The 15242-nt window shown below is 41.0% G+C and overlaps 1 protein-coding gene across 1 annotated transcript in view; it reads right to left on the bottom strand.

Moving 5' to 3' along the window:
• Positions 1-1688: 1688 nt before the first annotated feature.
• The window catches only part of CDH11 (cadherin 11), a 204898-nt gene continuing 191344 nt past the window's right edge, over positions 1689-15242 (bottom strand). The window contains exon 12 of the mRNA XM_029925553.1: positions 1689-1759. Within this exon, the coding sequence (XP_029781413.1) occupies positions 1743-1759 (17 nt within the window). The 3' untranslated portion in view covers positions 1689-1742. The remainder of the gene's footprint in view (positions 1760-15242) is intronic.

The following is a 15242-nucleotide window of genomic DNA, read 5'->3' as shown; positions in this document are numbered from 1 at the left end:
TTCAATGAATATTACTAATTGTGTTGCTTAGTGGCTGTAAGAGTAGTTATAGCAGTAGTAATCCTGATTGTGGTTGTAAATATAGTAGCTGGAACTGGAATGCAGGTGTGCTAGTTTGCAAGAGCTGCGGTAGCAAAGTACCATAGGCTTTAACAATAGAAATTTATGTTCCCAGGATTCTGGAGACCAGATGTCCGAGAACAAGGTGCCAGCAGAGTTGGTTTCTTCTGAAACCTCTCTCCTTGCCTTGTAGGTGGCCATCTTCTCCCAGTGTCTTCACATGGGCTTTCCTCTGCATATGTCTTTGACCCAGTCTCCTCTCATTAAAGACACCAGTTCTACTGGATTAGAGCCTGCACTAATGATCTCATTTTACTTAGTTACCTCTTTAAAGGCCCTTTCTCCCAATACAATCACATTCTGAGATTCTGGAGGTTAGAACTGTAATATATAAATTCTGGGCAAGGAGCACATTCAGGCCAAAATAGTGGGCGCCACATACGTACCGATTTCCTGTGTGTTAGTGGTCCTTCAGAATGCTGATTATGGAATTTAGGATACTCAGCCTCAGAAGTAGTGGCTTAAGTAATGATTTGAGCAAGACATTGGACACAAGACTCCCAGCCAAGAGCATTCCATCATCAGTGATGATGGGGATGAAGAAATACTGGTATTTGAATGGACGGAGGTCAGGGAAGCCAGGCAAGAATAGTCCTGTACAATCAAAAATGATCTTGCATTCCAGATGACTTTTGACAGTCCACCATGTATTAGGTAGATTAAAAACCTTTATTATCATCATATGTACCTAGATTCAAGTCTATTTGACATATGAGCATATGGGATTTATCTTGCTGATTAAAAATGCACTGAATTTTTCAGGAATACAACTTCCATGTAAATTGGAAAAGATAGCTTTTTAAAGTTTTACCAAGTTAATTACACCTCAAATTAAAAAATAAAATTCTACCAAGAGCTCTTTACTTTTTTGGAAAGTCCTATCAGTTACAGAAATACCCCTATTTATATTTCCAGTATAATACATCTGTTTCAGTCTGCATTTTTAGCTGTTCATTCATGGTGATTTTGTGTTTATGGGTGTCTTACTACTTCATTATACCTTCTGATATATGTCATGTAATGCATTATAGCTTATGGGGAATAGTTATTACTTTATTGTAATCTATTTCTTTAATTTTTCTTCTGAATTACAATTAGGGCATCTCACAGATTTTTAAAATGTGGATGGATAATTTATATTATCTGTGAAGTTAATTCATAGAACATAAAGGGGATGTTATAAAATGTTTGTTATAAAAAGAAACAGTGGATTGATAAGATTCAAAATAACCGTACTCATCAGTGACCTGATTAGAAAGGTTCTATGTAGCTAATGGATTAAATATTGGACCCTAGAACTGAATTCAAACCATCTAAGGCAGGAGGGGATACTGAGTCCAAGATACATTCCAAAGTTGCAGCCAGAATTAGGACATTTGTATTATAGTGAGGTGTATAGTATTAGAACCCTGTCTCTGAAGAGGATTTTCCACACTGACTTTCACAGTTACACATAGACGCACAACATGAGTACAAACAAAAGAGTTCTGGGTTTAGGCAAGGAAAGAAGACTTTAGCATGCAAAGTTTGAGCACCCTAAATATGTCTCTTCTATTGGTTTCCTTCCAGGGGCAGGTTGTTTGGTTTCTTCATGGCCCGAATTTAATTTTTTCCAACTTTACTCATTCAGCTTGGAGTTCTATGAATAAGATAAAACACAGTAATTAGCTTATTGCCCTGCAAGTACTAAAAACCTATGAGGGCAGCCCCCACAGGACTCGCCCCCTTGTTTATCACATTCAGAAAGAAATGTTACCTTATACTTAGTTTGGCTTTCAGTAAATTTTTAGTAAGCCACATGATTCTCCTACCAAAATGAGTCAGGACAAGCAGCAGCACCTCTCTCCTTAGTTTAGGATAAGTGGGCTGAGTCTCTCAGGTTCCCAGCAATCACCATGGTTTGCAAGAACATGCCAGTAAATTTAAACAATTGATTGACAAAGAAATTCTATCAACATCTGTAATGATCGTCCAACACATAGATGATGGAATCCAGATTCTTAAGAATGCATTTGTGCCCTGTAGTATGATTTTCCATGTCTTCAGCTTCATCCCCTCTCCCTTCTCCTCCAACGTTGCCCATTCTAGATTCACAACCTGTAAGAGAGCCATCCACCAGTATGAGGTGTCATTCCAGACTGTTTCCAATGCTGGGTTTCCCAGTCTACTTGGTGCATTTACACTCTACTATTTAATTGGCTTTCTTCCCTGTTCCTTTGTGTTCCAGTGTCTCCCCATGATATCACCTGTCACCATAGAGTGTCATTATTGATGAGCCTATTTCTGTGGATCTCCACCCAGTCAGATAGTGTCCTTTTCTCTCTCCCTTTTTTAAAATGCTTATTTATTTATTTTGAGAGAGACAAACAGACAGAGAGGGAGGGAGAGAGAGAATCCTAAGCAGGCTCAGTGCTGTTAGCACAGAGCCCAACATGGGGCTTAACCTCATGAACCCTGAGATCATGACTTGAGGGGAAATCAAGAGTCAGATACTTGACTGACTAAGCCACCCAGGTACCCAGATGGTGTCTTTTTTAAAGGAAAAAAATAGTTTTTGTGATTGTTTTGTACTTCTAGAGACTTGGATAGTGTTTGGGGCATTGTAGCTTAGTCACGTTCAGTGAATCAAATAGCTGATGTGTACACAGTATAGAGTATTTGACATTTCTTTTCAACACTGGTTGAAGTGTTTTCTCTTGTTGGCTACCCTTTCTCAGGTTGAGCTTTCTTTTCCTTCCTGGACCAGAGCCAAGGTCTTCTTATATACACCACAAATGAGTTGAAATTTCTCTATTTGTCTCTGTGTAAGTCAAAGCATAGGTTTATACAAATGAGTATCTCTCTCATGGATTCAGCCCTTCAAAGGAGGAGAAAGAAGTAATGCTGAAAACATGGGGCAGTTTATCAGCATTACTCATAGAATCTTACAAGAAGCAGAGTTTCTTTAGGGAGTTATAGGCTGGTAAGTGACCGCGCTGGGGTAAAGTTTCTGAGTCTTGTACAGAACCCTTGAGTGGAAGACTTCTGGTAAGGCCAGTGGTATTCTAGCAGTGGCTGTGGCGCTAGACTGAGCCTCCCACTTCCCATTGAAGGCACCAAGGCAGTTCCAAGAGTAGAGGCAAGGAACTCTCTCATACAAAGCTTGTGAGGGTAGAGACTGGCATAAACTTTCTAAGGAGGAACTTGTATATCTGTATGTAGAAAATGTTATTAATAGAGATATGAAAATATTCACTCAAATTAATGATATTAAAAAGCTAATGAAGAAATTAAATGCTTAATAATAGGGATTAATTTATGTAAATGATGGACTTTCCACATGATGAAATATTATGAACCATTAAACACTATATTCGTTAATCCCAAATAATAATATCAACCACCAAAAAATCCAGCTAAACAGGTTTTAAACATTAGCCAGTGTCATCTTTTTATCAAGTTTGTGATATAGTCATCATCAATCTTGTTTTACAGACAAGGAACCTAGAATTAAAAACATGTAAAGTCTCATCTACCATTGTATAGCCGGGTACAACTGGGACTCAATACTAGGTGTGTCCAATTAAAAAGGCCATGTTCTTCCAGCTTTATTGCATTGCTTATAATACTTCTAACAACACTGAAAAACACTCAGGCTCAAGCGCTACATGACAAAGATGATCATGGATATATATATTGCGTTAAAACCATGAAGGGAAGATAGGAAGAAGGAAATAATAAAGTTTTGGCTTGGTTATATGCAGTTTTATTCTGTTTCCTTTTATTTTTCTGTTCTTCCTAAGTGCTCTACAATGAGCATGCCCGGCTTATATCATGCAAATATTAAAATAATATATGAGGAAAAAATCCAGTTTTATGATGGAAGTCACATATGATGGCACCCACCTGTCATTTCAGGCAGAATCCTGGTGCACCTACTGAGAAAAACTAGACAAGAAACCCCTTTCTCAAAATGAGACTTTACTGATGGCTTGTTCCCAGCAGGTCCTGCTGCATTTTAACAGCATCACAGAACTAAATAAAGCAGCGTGGGTCAGGAGGGACGGGGTGGTCAATGTGACAAATGATCCAATCTGGTGGAAGGTAGTAGCAACAAAGAAAGGCCATTAGATTTGGTGATTAGAAGGAGCTGAGCAGCACGTGCCAAAGTCATTGGGACACCAGGTCCAAAGCCAGACCACGGGGTGTGAAATGAGACAGAGGAACGAGGGAAGTGTACACAGGTATATGCCACTTTCAATCAATGGGAGAGTAATAGCATGTCAACTGAACTGTGCCCAAGTTTATATGAAGGTTGCCCATTGTGATTCAACAATCATTTCAAATTTCTCAACTGCAAATATTCACACACATTTGACGGGAGGTAGAAATTGGTGTCAGCGGGATCTAAAGAAAGGACTAAGACCAAGCTATTTTGGATTTCCAGTTTAGTACTCTGCTAATTTCTAGAATACAGAGAATTTGTTAGTCAGAGGTCTCATCTTAAAAATGGGACTGTCACTGCTCTAGGAGACTTGATGTGGCTTAACTACTGATTGGAATCCTCGTGAACTAAACATTCTTTCTTGCTCTATGTAGCTTTCCAAGAAAAGAATACTGCAGGAAAAGCAATTGCCATTAGCACAGCCTGCCCTGGGAGAATTTAATGAAGAGAAGGAACCTGGGGAGAAAATAGCGCTTTTCAGATAAAACCTAGATACCTCATTTCCACCGGCTTCCCCATCCTAACTTGTTGGAGCTAGATCCATTTTTCTCCTGAGCCCAGCAAGGTTTGCCAATCTGCCTTTCTTTCTTTAAGTGGCCGCCTCCAATTTAACATACTTATTGGTGTTCTCAAGTGAGCCTTCAACAGAACTGAGCCATTTAAGGGTTTGCCCTCATCTCATTATAAATTAGTTTTGAATATCTCTCAGTATGCACAACATTCTTCAGCTACCCAAGTTAGAACTCCTTATTAGACTAGGAAGAATTTGCGTTTTAATTAGTTTTACCTCTGGTGTACGAAGCCCACTGAGATTACTACACTTAGTAAAATTTAATTAACTTGACAAAAGATCCTAATTGTTTTCGTGCCACTGGTCCTTTGCGGGGCTAAAAATAATGCCCTCCAAATCAAGTGGCCACCAGAAAGCTTCATTCTGACTGCCCTATATTAAAAAAAAATCTAAATTATAATTCACAGGAAGTTTTTCTTTGTCAGACACCAGGATTTGGGTGCATACGCAGAGATTTACCAACCCCTATGGAAGAGCTATCCAAGGGTGGGAATGAGTGGAAGAGTGCAGGGAAAAGACCCCTAACCCTGATTCCCTCTCAACTTCATTCTTGTGGAAAGCTTTATAGAAATGAGACGAGGAACATATTGATTTGTTCAACTCCTCAAAGACTCAAGCAGACATAATACATCATGTGAATTAATAATGAAGGTTTATAAATCTGAAATGCTGAATGAGTAAACATTCATTCATTCATTCATCATTCATTTACTTTTTTAATATGTATTTCCCAAGTGCCTTTGAGACAGAGGCTCACAATGGAAATACTTGATCTTTAAGAAGCTTAGGCCTTTGCGATGTCATTCCCAATGTGCCGGTCCCCATTTCCTGCACCCCTTCCAGTAATGTTACATAGTCTTCAAGACCGGTAGCATTGTTAGCTCACTCCTTCATGTTCCTAAAACGTTCTTTCTTCCTATCCTAATAATACTAATTGCATCGGAGAGAAGCATCATGACATTGTGTGTTACTGCTGCTGGCTCCTGTTTGTTTGTGGCCCTGTGGCAGCAATGGGGCTAAACTTGGGCATTTTTTGAACTTGTACAAGGAATTCTTCTTTGTGTTTCTGTCTGTTCTTCTGGATAAAGAAATGCTAATAAATAGCCTCTCCCTGGTGGAAGTTTTGAAGGATTGAATGAGACTGTAATATAAAAAGGAATGTACACAGCATGACATAAGAGTTGATGTTCAGTATTATATTTTGATTGTCATTTCTAAGAGCCATGTCAGTTCCCTGGACCCTGATCCTATCAGGTAACCTCCTTTTTTTCTAGTCACAGGTCACCATATGATGTGAGAACGCATAGTCCTTATGATTATGCCCATACGACTTAGGCATATTTTTGACCTGAGAATATCATCATAATCATCATCATCACCATCACCATCATCACCACCACCACCATCATCATCATTTATGTAATGAACACAAGACAATGCCTATAGCCAAAGTTGTACCCATAAAGTGTGGTTTAAAAAAACAAACAAACAAGCAAACAAACTGAAAAAGTTGATATTGAGGATGGGCTGCAGCATTTTGAAGGGTCGTAGTTTACTTTGTTACAGAATCCTACCACTCTAACATGTGCCTGAGTACTGTGGATATGCTCAAAGCTTTATTTTCTTTTCTCTTTTTCTCTCCTGCTAGCTTCAGTGAATTAATGAGAACTCTGGAAAATGTTGTTTACTTCACTGATCAGTGTGAGGGACTGCCTAAAGAGCCTTTCCCCCATTTCTAAACTGCAAGATCCTTTTCTTCCCATGTTTTGTTAACAGCCTCCCATTCTGGACAAATCTTTTGGAACCAGCCTCTCCTACACGTCTTGATGGCTCCCAGTCACAGTATCCTGCCCTTCTGAACGTGCACATGTGACTCAGCTCTGGTCATTCAGGGCACTGCAGACCTCTGGCCACAGTGACTGCACCATGATGAGTCTGTCACCAGCCTGGCTTGTGTGTTTGGTTTGTTTTGTTTTTGTTTGGGTTTGGCTCAGTTTCTATTTCTGTTGAGGACTGTGTATGGACTAAGTAAGCCCTCCACTTCCTTCAGGCTCAGAAAATTAAGCCAGAGTAAGCCTCCAGCTGTGACTGTACTTCTCTTGTCCATCCTCTGAAGGAGGCCTCGCTATGGGAGGAAAGACTGAGGGCAATCTGCTGAGACAATCAAGGCTAAGACACGGAGACAGGGAGAGGAAGGAGGTGAAGAGATAGGGAGGGAAAGAAGGAGAGATGGTAACATTCTTGGAGTGACAGCTCCAACTTCAGACTCTCTCATTAAGTGAGAAAGTAAATGCTTTCTCCCTGTCACAGTAGTTTGAATCAGATTTCTACTTGCTACCAAAAGACCTTGTGTTCCTTTGTCCTTTCAACCCCTTCTTTCAATGCCTTCTTTCAAATTCCTGATCTTTCTTCAACAATGACATGAGCAGCTCCAAAGATAGGGTTGCCACTGGTGCGCAGCTGAGTGGGAGCACTAGGTAGGTCGGATGCTGCGCACCCAGGGGCGTGCTGCCCTGCACCCTGCCTTCAGGCCACGCACACGCTGGGCACACCAGATGGGATGTTGTTGCAGGGGCTTGCTGTGTACTTGCTGGTGAATTCCAAGGGGATCCGTCTTGGAGAATTTCAGCATCTTTCAGTGCTGAGGCCTTTGCAAATTCAAAGGACAGCCAGAAATAAATTAAGCCTCTTCCAAACCAGTGGGCTCCAGGAGACGGATTTACGGCTCAGAAATGAGCTTCTTCCTCCAGAAGCAGGTAGTCTTGGCCGTTTCCTCTCCACAATAGAAAAATAATTTTGCACCATATTTTAGGTGAAATGAATTAATGTTTGTTATTCAGATACCAAATATTCCTAAGGTCACCCATTGGCACAGTATTCATCAACTCTGACAAGCAGGCATTTTAGCACAGGAGGAGATGTGTGTCTGTGATTACTACCCATGTCCAGATCCATACCCGCATCTGTATCTGCGTATCCCCTTCCTGTCTAAACCTCCCCAGCATCAGATATGTAACAGTTGTTATTATGGAAAGTTACGTGTCTGAAACCTTGCCTAGTCTATGCTCAGCTACTCTCATTCAACAAAGCTTTAATGATCACTTACTAGATGTGGACACGAGGTGCCAGGAAAACAAGTGATAAAAGGCCCTGCTCTTAACTGTAGATCATCTATTTCATGGTCACATTTTATGCTTATACTTTTTCTTCTCTCTTTAAGACACCCCCTGTTTCCTCATGTGTATGTGTCCAAATTCTTACCAACCTTCACAATCTAGGAAGTCATCTCTAATATGTCCAATGTGGAAATGGTTTTTCTTTTTCTCTTCTAGATTTTCACAGCGTATTATCCCTCTTTTGACATGTAATGCATTTGGTCATTGAGTAGTTATTTATATGCATGCAATCTCTGCAGGTCGGTGGTTCTATCATATACATATACACACATTATACATGCATGTATAATGTATATGCATATGCAGATGATATAGATGCTATACATATTGTGTGTGTGTGTGTGTGTGTGTGTGTGTGTGTGTACATCCTAGGTAATACCAAGTATAGCTTAGTACCAAGTCTGACACATTGTAGGTATTTAAAAAACTAAAAGAATCTTAATTGACCGTATAGATGACTGACTTAAAAAATGTTTTTTTAATGTTTTATTTATTTTTGAGAGAGAGAGAGAGTGAGAAAGCGTGAGCAGGGGAGGGTCTGAGAGAGAAGGAGACACAGAATCTGAAGACAGGCTTCAGGCTCTGAGCTACCTGTCAGCACAGAGCCCGAAATGGGGCTCAAGCCCACGAGCCGTGAGATCATGACCTGAGCTAAAGCCAGACGCTTAACCAACTGAGCCACACAGGCACCCCTAGATGACTGACTTAAATTCCCCTTGAGAACAGAATCATTCCCACTGAGAAATCCTCATTAGAGAAAGTGATTTCTGAGTTTGTTGTCTTTTCCAAATAAAATCTTGTGATCTGTTTGTATTAGACAGGATGAATTGCTTCCCTCTGACTCAGACACCTGTTTGAGGGATAATATAACAAGTTCCTGTAATGACCACCAAAAAGGATGGTATTGATCGCTGAAATTGGCGGGGATATGTCCTATAGGTGGAATATTCATTTACGGAAATTACAAGGATCAATAATAGCTCAAAGGTCATCAGAACAGATGACAGGTTGTAATTTCAATATATGGCCTGCCACCAGCTAATGAAAAGGGAAAGGTCCATTTGTCACATTTGAGTAATAAATCTTCCATGTGCTTCTGTATTGAACATAAAGCCATGCAAGCTGTCAGCCGCTGTGTCCTGGGCATCCTAATCTGAGAAATGGGATAAGGTTTACTTTATTTATCAAAAAGTACTGTCTAAGGGGAAAGAAATGAAAGCAGCATTTGTTAAAAGCTTGAAGTGTGTATCAGACTTGGCAAAGCACACTTTCACAAATACTATCACAACTATTAGTCACAAAAGCCTCACAAGGCAAACAATGTCATTTTTATTTTCCAGATGTAAAATCTGAAGCTCCCAGGGGTGACAGAGCAAGGTCCTATAGAAATTGGAATCAGAATCAGCATTTAATTGATTCTGGGATCCATAAGCTTACCACCAATTGATACATAGTGAAGATACCTTAGAAGAGCCATTGTTGCATGAACTGAGCTCCAGAAAATCATCTTAACCCTGCTTGGATTGACTGCATCCCTCTGGTTGACTTCAGGAAACCCATTCTGTCAGCCTCAGTTTCCTCATCTATGGACTTGGAATAGATGTGGTAGAAAGGTATGTAAACCCTGGAAGAGTCTCAAAGGGCTGTACATCATTTTCAAATGTCAGAGCATTTTACTTTCACTTTTAGACAGGGGAATACTTTTACTGTGAGAATGAAGATAATACTATGTATTTGGAGAGAGCACTCTTTATTTTGTTATTCATCTATCTAATTCATTTATGATCCAGTCTATTAAGTTTAATGGTAGCACGGGGAATATAACTCATCCTCCATCTCATGGAAACAGCAGAATTAATCTTGAATTCTTGGTTCCTTAAAAATCCAAGTGCCTCTTACTTTCCAATTACTGTGAAATACATAGGTAAATAACAGATAGTCTCTGCCCGGCCCCCCCAATGTTTTCCGAATTGTCCTAGAGGAAGAAGAGGGGAGAAAATATTAGACCGGACCAGGGATGCACTCAAATCCCTGATCTTTCTGTTGAAGCTGTGTGAGCTGAAATGATCAATTTCTTTTTTTTTTAATAGTTTATTGTCAAATTGGTTTCCATACAACACCCAGTGCTCTTCCCCACAAGTGCCCTCCTCCATCACCACCGCCTCTTTTTCCCCCTCCACCTCCCCTTCAACCCTCAGTTCATTTTCAGTATTCAGTAGTCTCTCAGGTTTTGCGTCCCTCTCTCTCCCCAACTCTCTTGCCCTCTTCTCCTCCCCATGGTCCTCCATTAGGTTTCTCCTGTTCTCCTGTTAGACCTATAAGTGCAAACATATGGTATCTGTCCTTCTCTGCCTGACTTATTTCACTTAGCATGACACCCTCAAGGTCCATCCACTTTGCTACAAATGGCCAGATTTCATTCTTTCTCATTGCCATGTAGTACTCCATTGTATTTTGATCACCTTTATGAGGCTCAGTCTCCTCATCTCTAAAATGGGGACCTTATTTGATTCATAGGTTCATTTTCAGCATTCAAAGGGATGGCATCTCTACAATCCCTATTCTCTAACACAGCAATCACATGGTAAGCAGTTCCTAGGCAGTTCCCACTGGTTCTTAGGTGTCAGTATATCTGAGCAGACATAGGAAAAACCCCTAGATGATACACTTATAGGAGCCACCCGTAAGTGTATGTTCCTTACAGACACTGACTTCTTCTAAACTAATCACTACCCAAACAGCAGACCAGAGTAATCTCTTGTGCAGCTCACACACACCGTTCAGTGGTTCTCGTGCATGCTTTTCTGGGGATAGGGAGATTTTTTTTTTTTAGGAAAGAATAGTGGATGGCAGATGTGGGAAGAAGAGTCATATAAGCATGAAAAATGCATTACACATCATTTTAGTCTTCTTGAGAACATGGTTCTTCACGTAGACAGCCATGCAGCACTCTTTTCTTTGGTGGAAAAGATACATCTTCCATTTAGCTGTCATGAACCAAAGCAATCAAGGAACTTACTTTCCCTTTATAATAGTAGAGGTAAAACTGACGGTATAACAACAGTCCTGCTCCCTTCTCATTCTTACTGTGAGCAGACGCAGATGAGTGGTCTACGGTCATCAGCTCACAGCATTCCTATATGGGAAGTACTGGCTTTCCCCTTTTTTTACATGAATGTAAAATGAGTCTCAGAGAAGTTGCTCGCATTGCTTGAGGTCCCACAACTGGTGAGTGGCAGCACTGGGGCCAGACTCAGTTCTGTCTCATATTTGTGATATGAATACTTCACCAAACTGTGGATTACAGAGGTTAAGTTTAAAAATAAATGGGTTCTCCAGAGAAGATATGGAAATAGCCAATAAGAACACAAGATGTTCAACATCACAAATCATTAGGGAGATGCAAGCCCAAACTGCATTCGGACATTGCCTCACTCCCAGCACGATGGTCACTAGCGAAAACAAACAAAATATAAAATAATAAGTGTTGGCAAAGATATAAAATAACTGCCTTGTGGCCCACTTGTGGGGATGTAAAATGGTGCGACCACTGTGGAAACCAGATTGCGGCATCTCAAAAACCTGAACATCAAATTACCACATGATGTAACAATTCCACCTCTGGATATATACTCCAAAGAATTGAAAGCCTGGTCTGGGAGATATATTTGTACACCTACATTTATATCAGCATTAATCATAAAGCAACCCCAGTGTCCATAGAAGAATGAATAAGCACGATGCAGTATCTACCTCCATACATACAATGGAATATTATTTACTGTTAGAAAGGAAAAGAATTCTGACATGTGTTACAACATGAATAAACCTTAAGGAACATTATGATAAGTGAAATGAGCCAGTGAACAAAAGACAAATACAGTGTGGTTCCTCTTCTCTGAGGAGCCTAGCGGATCCAGGTTCATAGAAGCCGAAGGTGGAAGGGGAAGCATAGGAACTATTGTTTATGGATTTGCGGTTTAGGAAGAAGAAAGCAGTTGTGGAGATGGATCGTGGTGATGGTTGTGGAACAACATGAGGATACTGGATGCCACTGACTGTAATCTGAAAAATGGTTAAGATGGTAAATTTTACGTGCGTACTTTACCACAATTTTTAAGAAATGGAAAAAAAAAATTGTATCCACAACTAAGAGAAAGATGCTGAAATTTTTCATATTCTCATGCTGAGCTTACACGTGCTAGATATTTCCTTTGTGACTATTTCACAAAAGCCTGAGAGGAAGTCATATTAATTCAGCACTAATTTGAATATAGCTGCACAGAGAGGCCAAGTGCCTTGCCAAGGGCACGTACCATTTTGGAGACAGAGTTGGTGGATTTAATCAGAAGCCACATTTATTTTGGGGAAGGGTATTCTGTATCCTCAGGAGAAACCTCTGTCTTGCAACAGTTAGTTGGCATCAGGCTCAGCACCAGCCTAAACACGCCGTGCCTAGAAGAAACTCAGTCTGGAGAGGAGGACATGGTTCCAGTTAAAAAGAATAGGGGGAAATGGGAGAAAATGATGCCAAACTGCAAGAAGCAGGAGATTATACCTGAACCCAAGCCGACGATTCAGAGGAAGCTTTCTTTCAGTAAATACTTGTGAAATAAATGAAAATTGGATTAATACATGGACAAATGATTGTAATTAAGGACAAGTCCACTCCCATTCCAGGTGTTCCTTTAGAGGTGGCTTCAGGGGACACAAAGAGAATCTACCCCCCCACCCCTCCAAGGGTGGCCAACAGAAAGTGGAAACATCAGATACAGAACACTAGACAAGGGCACAGAGCTGCATCCCTTGTATGTCAGAACCCTTAAGACTGAGGCAGAAGAACCCAATCTCTGTGCCCAGGGGTGTTTGGATGGCACCACCACGTTGTCTGAAAGGTAGCAGGTGAGAGTGCCCAGCAGATGCACTGGAGGAAGACAAGAAGGAACTAACACACCGAGTCTCTGCTCCCAGGCCGGCGCTGTGTCCAGCAGGTCGCAGGCCTTGCATTGTTGATTTGTCCAGACATCATGAGCCGGGGCCTATGTTTTACAAATGAGGCCACTAAAGTGCAGAAAGAGAATTTTCCGTTCCCCTGATGCCTGACCTGGAAGAGGTCTGCTGTTACCCCACGTGCTCCTGAGGGCTGCAGACTTCTCCTGGGGCCGGACGCCCTTGCACTCCAGGCCCTGCTGCAAGCAGACTGCACCAACTTTTAATTTTTTGCAGATTGGGAAATGAGCGGAGACGGTAGCCATGTTCTGTAGGCCTGATAAGACAGGAGGTGACACGCGAGCTGGCCTGGGCCCTTGGCGTGCGTGTCTGGGGAGACCGTGGGGAGGGAGGTGGTGCAGTCAGAGGCGAAGGCTAGCACTGCTGAAGTCTAAGAGGAGAAGTGGTCTCTTTCTCAGGCCTTGTGGTGTGGCTCCTGCCTCCTGGGGCCTCTGCCGTGGACGTTGCCCTGGGAGCGGGGAGATGCAGAAAGTTCTCCTCTGATCGCCTCCTTTATTTTTGGGTCCTCCTTCGTTTCTGATTTCTCTGACCACGCCGGGGTGTTTAGCTCCATTAACAACTATGGTTACCACTCCTCTTCCTTCCCCGCCTCTGCCTCCCTGATAGCCCTCCTGCACTTCTAAGATACTAGAATACTGTATGTCCCAGCCTTTTCTTTAAATAATAAATTTACAGCAGCAAAATTGGAACAGCCTTCAAAGCACATTTTTTGCGATGAACCTTGGCTTGATGTATTACAACATTTAAAGCAGGAATTCCACACACAAAGGACTCATCAGGACCTGAAATGATTAGATACACAGGAAAAAAAGCAGTAATGGGAAAGGCAGGCCCCGCTCTGACCTTTGCTTCCCACAGTCAATACTAATCTTGTTCCTTTTTAATGACACCCACAGCTCTTGACTAATGAAAATTTTCCCACTATGAGCTTCTGTCAGGAGAAGAATGTACCAGAACAATGCACATTTCCACATCTGGGCGCCGGCAGTGGTAGGCTGGCCAAACTAAAAGGAAAAGCCTTCATAATGACACAGGCTTCTTTTCTAGAAACTGAAGTTCGCTAGTCCCCATTTGCATTTCTCTCAAGGGCAATATAAATTATGACAAGTCAGCATAAAGAATATGACTCTTTGTTTCTGATTTAATAATGTGGGGGCCACTTCAGAGGCATATTTCCAAAGAGCCCTTTTAATTTGTTTTAATGAATTTATCAGACTTGGGGAGGGAGTGGACATAATTGGGAGATGATACACAGTTCGATGGTTGACACTTCAAAATCAAGGTGGCCCTTTTGAGTAAATTATGATTTCTTAATTTTGTGCTATGGCATTTTAAGTCATCTTTGAAATTTTATAATAACCTATAATTGATTGGCTCTGTGAACAGCATCTTAATTGAAAAATATGTCTAAAAGCTATTTTGATTAGCCATTATTCCAGCATTTAGCAGCAAGGCTGCCACAGACACAATGAAAATAAATAAATACATGAATACCTAAGTACATAAATGCTTCAAGTGCACAACTCTTTCTGATGGCGACGTTCTGGTTCAGAGCCCAGAGCCGTGAACCAAGGCTCCAGGAGCAGTTGTAGAAAGCCTAAAATCAGCACTTCTGATCGGACTTGGATCTCAGTCCAGGAGATGGACGATTTTACATCTGAGTTATCACACTCCATCACATTTCTTCCACCTGTGTGTCCAGCTGCTGCTTCAAACCGGGCTTATTTTAGGTTTGGAATCATGGGTTTCTTACCAAGAATTAAAGGAGCATGCTTTACAAGAGGTTTTCCTATATCATTTGCGGCGAGGAAGTCTGAAAACCTATACAAATAATGCTTCAAAGTCTACTTTTTAAAAATCTCCTATCTCTCAATCTGGATGGCAATTACAGCAGTATATACATGCACCAGACATCACTTCGCTCAACGTTAAAATGTATTTACTCTGTGTAATTTATATGTCAACTAAGAGTACACAAGTATTGGGGGATAAAAAAAAATCCAGTTTACCTACATTCTTGATCTGATGGACTATTTTAATGTGGTGTCAACTGATTAAAGGAGTCACTAATTGCTGGTGAGAAATCCAAAACCCAAAGGGTTTGTTTATTTATTGCTACTTCATGTTTAAAAAGCTCATTACCATATAGTGCTTCTCCAAT

The sequence above is a fragment of the Suricata suricatta genome, chromosome 16 (assembly GCF_006229205.1).
Source record: "Suricata suricatta isolate VVHF042 chromosome 16, meerkat_22Aug2017_6uvM2_HiC, whole genome shotgun sequence".
Classification (NCBI taxonomy): domain Eukaryota; kingdom Metazoa; phylum Chordata; class Mammalia; order Carnivora; family Herpestidae; genus Suricata; species Suricata suricatta.
This window is presented reverse-complemented; position numbering and strand designations above follow the sequence as displayed.